This window comes from Seriola dumerili, unplaced genomic scaffold, assembly GCF_002260705.1.
Source record: "Seriola dumerili isolate Sdu_G_001 unplaced genomic scaffold, Sdu_1.0 BDQW01000505.1, whole genome shotgun sequence".
Classification (NCBI taxonomy): Eukaryota; Metazoa; Chordata; class Actinopteri; order Carangiformes; family Carangidae; genus Seriola; species Seriola dumerili.
Window position 1 is genome coordinate 107,283 of NW_019174760.1, and position 7,500 is coordinate 114,782.

The 7,500-nt window shown below is 44.8% G+C and overlaps 1 protein-coding gene and 1 long non-coding RNA gene across 3 annotated transcripts in view; one reads left to right on the forward strand and one right to left on the reverse strand.

Annotated features, from left to right (window-relative positions):
- The window catches only part of llgl1 (LLGL1, scribble cell polarity complex component), a 34,628-nt gene extending 28,138 nt beyond the window's left edge, over positions 1–6,490 (reverse strand). Inside the window, exons 1-2 of one of the 2 annotated variants that reach the window (XM_022763942.1) lie at positions 6,397–6,490; positions 2,440–2,537 (exon numbers count right to left, since the gene is read on the reverse strand). In XM_022763942.1, coding sequence (XP_022619663.1) covers positions 2,440–2,537; positions 6,397–6,477 — 179 coding nt within the window. In that variant the 5' untranslated portion in view covers positions 6,478–6,490. Of the gene's footprint in view, positions 1–2,439; positions 2,538–2,631; positions 2,663–6,396 lie in introns of those variants that run through there. The other variant, XM_022763943.1, reaches the window with a different exon arrangement.
- Positions 4,522–7,500, forward strand: part of LOC111235494 — a 3,103-nt gene continuing 124 nt past the window's right edge. The window contains exons 1-2 of the long non-coding RNA XR_002665686.1: positions 4,522–4,904; positions 7,186–7,244. This is a non-coding gene — a long non-coding RNA (uncharacterized LOC111235494). The remainder of the gene's footprint in view (positions 4,905–7,185; positions 7,245–7,500) is intronic.

The following is a 7,500-nucleotide window of genomic DNA, read 5'->3' on the forward strand; positions in this document are numbered from 1 at the left end:
CCCGGTCTTTTTTTAGGGTTTCCCCCCCCCCCCCCGTCTCTCTCACACTCCCTTGTCTTCACTGCCTCTGTTTATCTCCATCTCTCCCCTCCTCCTTCTCTCCCTCCATCCATCTCTCTCTGGGGTGCAAGTTCTACTAAACACTTCTCTCTCTCTCTCTCTCTCTCTCTCTCTCTCTCTCAACGCTGCATCTCAGAGAGCTGATTCTCCAGTCTAACGCATCTATACAGACACACAGACACACACACACACACACACACACACACACACGGTTTGTATGGACATACAAACACTTGCACGTCTGAGCTGAGGAATCCTGTTACACGCTCTCCACTGCAGCTTCACACACTCGCAGATGAAACATGCGAGACAAACATGAAACATGTGACGCAAAACCAACTACATGCTTAACCATCGTCAAGCCCAGTGGTCGGCAACTGGAGGCCCGTGGGCCAAAACTGGCCCTGCCAGCAAAAACATCTGGCCCGCTGGATTATTTGATAAAATAGATCTCCGTCTGAGCAGCAACAGTTTCCCGCAGAATCACTTCCTCTTTAGTGATTTTGCGATAAAAGCGCGATAAAGTCTGTTTTGTTTTTTGTAGCGACAATGCTTTATTTCAAGCTATTGTGAGCTTTTATTCTGAAAAGTTCTGAAAGGAAGTTCCAAAGGTTCTATCGCTCGCTTCACAAGTAAAGTAAATCAGTCAGATGTAGAATATGTGACTGTGAGTGGACGAGCTCACAAACATCCGAGAGAAGCGCCACAACAGCAGCAAGATAGGAATCACAACTTCCTGTCAGGACTTTCAGAATAAAATCAGAGTGGAAACAGAAGGCAGACGATGAGCGAGATGGTGGATTGTGATTGTGACCCTATGACTGTGGGCCACAGCGCCACATGTGAACAGTAAAGTCAATTCCAGTTGCATCTTTATCAATATCTTAAATTAGCCTTTGATTATATTCTGGCCGCCATCTAATGGAGTAGAAAAACGTTGCCCCTGCTCTCGGCTTTAAAATACACAGGTCTGTCACATTGTCTGAGGATGACGATGGTCTGAACCTCAACACGCCAACAGACTGATGTTAGCCTGCTGCTAACTACGGCACCATCATCGTAACCATGTCGGAGTCAGCAGCCACAGAGAGACGAGCGAGATCAACAAGTCGTCGCAGAGTCGCGTCACGTGGACGGTTCGTGAGACAAGATTACGGCTTCGTAGCCACGCACACGTCACAATCCAACCGCTCGTGGTTTCTCTGGGTCACGGCCTCACTCTCGCGGTTCCGGCTAACGCTTTCAAATCGGCCACGATAACATCACACTCGCCACGTTCATGACAGTGATCTGCAGCTGCGGCGACAAGCGTTACAGCTGAGCGCAGCAGGACACGAACACAAGCAGTCAGACGATCACGCCAAGCGGTAAACAACCATTTAATCTGAAGTCCTTAACCTGCAATTACACTGGAGGTGAGAGCACCTGGAGAACTGAGAGCTCACACTGCTGCACTGAGTGGCTGCTTCTCTTCATGAAACTGATGCTTTGTTTGCTGCTAATACATTTTGATTTTGTTGTTATTAATGATGTTAATTTTATCATATATATATATATGTAATCTATTTGTTTCTCATCATTTTTCTGTAGTCACATTATTTTCTTGTATGTTTTATTTTGTATTTTTATAATTCAGTGATATTTCTACATACTTAGGTGGAGGCTTTAAATAAGCACTGTACGCCGTTTGTTTTCCTTGTCATTTTCTGTGTATTTTAAATTGTGCAAAGTAAATAAAACTCAAAACTAAAACCAAAGAAACTGTTACTAGAAACCACACGAGGAATTGCGGCCACAACTATGAAAATATCACTCAGAAGGATGAATAAATAGCCGCTCTTCCTATCGTCAGTTTAGTGGGGAATGACAGATCAGTCCTCTTCACTTCAGTGGTGCAGACAGTGCAACTTCCCCCAGAGACAGACAGCACACACAGCAACGCGCTGCTCTACTGAGCTGTTATATAAACAGCTCTGCTGCAGATACAGCTGATCGGTTTTTTCCTCAGCGTTCACAGGGACGCTTTGAGCAAGAAAAAACCCGACGGCGCTGCGAGAAAACGGTGAACGCAGAACCCGACTTACAGCTCAATCAGCCTTCAAAAGAACAAGAGCGGGGAACTTTAGCGTCGACAGCAGTGGGTCTCATCCTCTCATCCTTCAACATGCACAAGAGACAAAAACACTAAATCAAAAGGAGCCTGACAGACGCATGAAGCGGTGACAAACCCGCAGCTGCACTGCAGAGCTGCTGTAGAGACGAACACAGCAGCACCAAGCGACAACACTTCACTCACAGCAGTTCTCAGTCTGAATTAGATTAAGACTAATAAACCTGCAACATATTAGACGCATGAGCTCACCGATGATAAAAGGATACACTTTGATGGCTCCCGATTTTGTGCCGATGGCCATTAGCTGCAGCTTGGGGTCAAAGGCCAAAGCACTGGGCTGATGTGGAAACCCATGCTCCACAGTCTACAGGAGAAAGACAGACAAACAGATGAGAGAGAGACATGAACAGATGACACAAGAAAACACTCATTCATTTTTCTGATTTTCCCTAATTCACCCTTTTCTACGTCTGCGCGCCCGTCAGACTCGTGGTCGGCGAGGCGTCTGACAAAGGGACGACTCCCTTAATAAAGTTGGAGGGAAGTTCTTAAAAAGCACTAATGGCAGCAGCTTTGCTTTATTCTGACACTCTGTAGGCCGTGTTAAATGAGATGAACATAAATTCACAGCCTCTCTTTCTGCCCGTGTGACGAGAAGGCGAGACAGCTGGGAAAGCATTTAGCTCTATAGAGACAAAAAACAAACAGAAACCACGTAGAGAGAGACACCTAAAGAGGTCGGGAGGACTTTAAAGTTCTGTGGCCGAGGACCGACGACCGGGTTCTGTGACAAAAACAAATCTGGAAACACGCTCTGCAGCTCAGATATGAAGTAAAACATTAACCTTTCTTCAAAGTACCGATTCTATAACACAAACACACACACACACACACACACACTGACAAACACAGTCACATCAAAGCAACACTCCTGTTGAGAGACCACCTCTGTGATCGTTGTGGCAGCTGGTGCCAAACCTTAGAAAAGTGTGTGTGTGTCCGTTGTCACGCAGCAATAAAAAGTTAATGGACTTTATTAGACGACATTTTGCCGACCTGAATACACTCTGTTAGTGTGGGAAAGCAAAGGGAAGTGTCCACTTACACCAATGTACCATTTCCCTCATTTGTCAAATATCAGTCAATGAAATATCTTTCTGTCTGACAGCACATGCAATCTGATGGTGTCGCTCCAATCAAGGTGCGGAAACACCTCACAGAAGATATTTCAAGTGCCACAGAAAAGCATCTGAATACTTGTGATATTTCAGTTTTTCCTCGTTATTTAATCAGCAAAATTATTTTAGCAAAATGGCTGCAACAATAAGTGTGACAGGTGAAGGGGTCTGAATACTTTCTGAATGAGAAGGTTTCTATTTGTTTGTGTTTGAGTCAGAGAGAGAGTCGTACTTCTGAAAGTTTAATGAAGGTTCAGGTCATGAACCAAAGAAAACATTGTGCATTTTAACTCTGTTCCTAAACTATGGAAAACGCTGCCAAGAGCTAGAAGAGACGCTCAGGGAACATTTTAAGATTATTCAACTTGGATTTTAATTTTACTATTCTTACTGTTTTTATTTTCATTTACATATTCCATCATCTTCTGTCTTTCTCTTGTCCTTCAATCCGCCCTCATTTTATTTTACTATTTGATTATTGTTATTGTAAAGCACTTTGAGCTACATCTCTGTAGCACTCTATAAATAAAGTTTATTATTATTATTATTAATTAATATTTCCTGTGACCAAACAACAGTGTCAAAATCATGCAGCTGAATATTTTCCTTCATATTTTTCTATAATTTTTTTGCACTGCTTTTCTAGATGATCCTGTTGGAGTGGGGTTCATTTTGTTGTGTCACCCAGTGTGCGTGATAAACTCTGGCTTTCAACATCAAAAAGTTTGGACAGCGCTGCTCTCTGGAACACTCTGCTCTACTTTTTGAGTGACACAGTGTGCAGACAGACGACGGCCTCAAGGCCACCGCGGTGTTCGACCCCTTTTGGCGAAGTTTCAGCCGCTCCAGTAGATTAACCTGCAGCTGATATTTGATTTGCACGATTATCAATACATTCCTGAGACGTGACAAATGAGTCGTGCAACCTACTTTTAGGGCAGCAACAGTGACGACATTAGTCGTGGGAATCAAGAACCTGCTCGAGTTGAGAACCAAAGAAATCCAAAGTGTCCAAACCGTTAGAATCGTACGAGTTTATCGATTACTTTTATCGACGCTGGCGTGTTTTTCTGACAGCTGTGCTCTGCAAATATAATGATTTCAAACTCACGCTGCTGGAAACGAGTCACGGTGGAGAAATGGTGGAAACGATGGCTTCATTTCACAAAGAAAGATGACGAGAGCGAGAGCGTTGTAACGTCTGTAAAATGGTCATTTCAGGTCATGTATCTGAAACTGTACACACGAGTGCCGCTGCTTCCTGACCGAGCAGCACATCTGTTACGTTAAGGGTTAAACATCCTATGTTATAACAACATTATCTCCACGCAGGCTGGCTCAGCAGATTTTGTGTTTGACTAAGACTTGTGTTGAGGCTGAAAACCTGTGTTGGGCCTACCACACAGAAAACTAGTCAGGAATAGTTAAGACAATCAATAAAGGATCAGAGCGATCAACGAAAGCTGTGGTATCAATAAAGTCTTATCGATTCCCATCCCTGGACAACATGCAGCTTCCTGAAAGAGGATCTCTCCAGCAGACAGAGGGGAACGGTGAGTACACATGTTAATTCAGGCTTCAGGAAGCTGAGATTCACTGGACGTGAACTGGTTTGTGTCCGTGCGGACGAGATCCCACAGTTGAGTTGTATGAAACTCGACACTCGTGGTTTCACCCACAGACCCTCGACAACTGAAACAAGGAGGTCTGAGCTCTCAGCGAGGAAAACCCCTCCGCAGGCTGATCCTCACGGAGCTGGACCAAGAACACAGCTGCATTACATGAGTCAAAGTATAGATAGAGTTAAAGTACTTTCTCTTTCCATCAGCTCGTTGCTGTTTTGTTCCACATTTACAGAATCTAAAGCCTCAGAAGCGACTGACTGAAGCTCTGACTGACTGTAGAACCTGTAGAATAAACAGCTTGTAGAACATGAAACACAGCTGATAGAAACGGCCATAAAAACACAATTTAACCAACAAAACGACGCCAACTACAAACTGTTCATCTGGACATAAACAGACATGTAACACCTGGACACGCTCTCTAAAGTGGGACGGCAGATTTCTGCAGGTAGAGATGAACTTTGTTCGTGTTAAACACAGAAAACATTTTAAACTAAAGGAATCTTTATTTAATTTAAACATGTTAAACATGAACTTGAAGAATCTTCTTCCTCATCTTTATCTCGTGGCCATCGTTAGGACACTGACAGGTTCAAACATGGCCGACAGTGGAGGAGCCGACTGTCAGTGGTTTTTCTCAGTGTCTGGTCTGTCACACTTTCAAAATAAAAGAAGATTCATTCCTCTGACTAAAAGCTCTGCTTCAAAGTAAGAGTTCTTCACTTCACAGAAATGTAGAAGTTAAAAGTACAATATTTGTCTTTTAAATCTTTTAAGTGTAGGAGCAGTAAAATTCAGAAGTTTACAAAAAGAATAATACTCAAGTAAAGTACAGGTACTCTATAAATACACTTAAATACAGTTCACAAGTACACACAGTGTGGTGGTAGCTTCTGTGAGAGTTAAACTGTCACCACACTGACAGCCATCTTGATCGATATCCGAAGTATTGATCACACCATGTATCAAACCCGCTGCAGCACAACTCTAACTGATTCTGTTCATCTAAAGCCGCTAATCCCCAACGACACTGACACGATCAGCTGCCGGTGATTAATTACAGTAATGTCGGGTCTGCAGAGAAAAGTTTCCCCCCCGTTCACTTTTTGAACACTGGCCTCGTTTGGGTGAGAGCCAATTAACACGCCAATTAACAAACTGAGCCTCATGCACGCACACACACACGCGCACGCACGCACAGACACACACACACACATCAACAACGTCCAAGTCCAGCACTGGAACCTGTGTTAGCAGCTAATGTGTGTTTCTAGCTGCAACTGCTGCACAACTTCAAATCCCGTTTTCAGAAAGACTGTTTTTAGTTTCGGGGAGCAGCGGAGGGGGAGAGGGGGGAGAGGAGGGAGGAGGAGGACTCCCCCCTCCTCCTCCCTCCTCTCCTCTTGTCCCGTTACTTTACCTTGTTGAAGGCGAAAAGCTCCTGTTTTATCTTCTCTCTCTGCGGGTCGGTGCCCTGCCGTCGAAACCTGAACTTCATCATCTTGGAGCCGGGCGGGAGGTTAGGCAGGACCCGGTGGTGGTGTGCTGGTGTGGTGGGGTCCGGGGGGGGGGGTGGGGGGTGGGGGGACGGAGAGGAAAACACGGAGGGTAACGACCCGCGGTTCTCGGCGGCAGGAGAGGACGATGCTAAAGCTAGCTAGCTAACAGACTAGCCCATGCAGGCTGAAAGCACAGCTGCTGCTGCTGCTGCTGCTGCTGCTGCTGCGGCGGCGGCGGCTCTCCTCCCTCCTCTCCCTCCTGGAGCTGTTTAGGTCGCGGTGGGTTTGACCATAGCCCCCTCCCCTCTCCTCCTCCTCCTCCTCCCCCTTCTCCTCCTCCTCCCCCCGCCCTCCGTTCCTGTTCCCGGTTCACACGGACCCCCGTTACTGTTAACCAATGAGGGCGAAGGAATCTGCGAGCAATTTACACAGAAACGCCCACACAGCCCCGCGCTCCGGAGGGGGGGCGCTCGGTTTGAAACGCAGCACACACCGGAGACCAACGTCCCAACTACAGGCATCAATACAAGGCAATAAACGGCGAGTCTGATACACAAAATGAAACTATCAGGCGGTAAATAGCCACTAAGAGTTAATAAAAACTAAGCAATTGTTGAGCAATTGTTAATATTTTATGATTGTATTTTTTTTGCCAGACATTTGGGATATAGTTAATAATTGGATGTTTTCTGTTTTGTTTTCCTCCAAAGATATTACAGATCAGGTGACTGATTTCTGAAATGAAAACCGGGGAAATTTCCAGTTCAATGTAAATATACCATTAATATCCAATGTTTTTACCTATGAAATAAAAAAGAGGGACAGTCCTGGTGGTGTATTTTGACCATGGTAACTGCTTGTAGTGTAAGAAACTATGGTGAAGGACGACTGATAAAATGACCACTCCCTACTTTTGAAGTTATGCAAAGTCCAACTGTCTATCTATTCCTCAATTATTTATATTCCCACAGATCAAAATAAGAGTATTCCAGGTTGTGAATATTGTTGCAGACAGTCTGGTAACT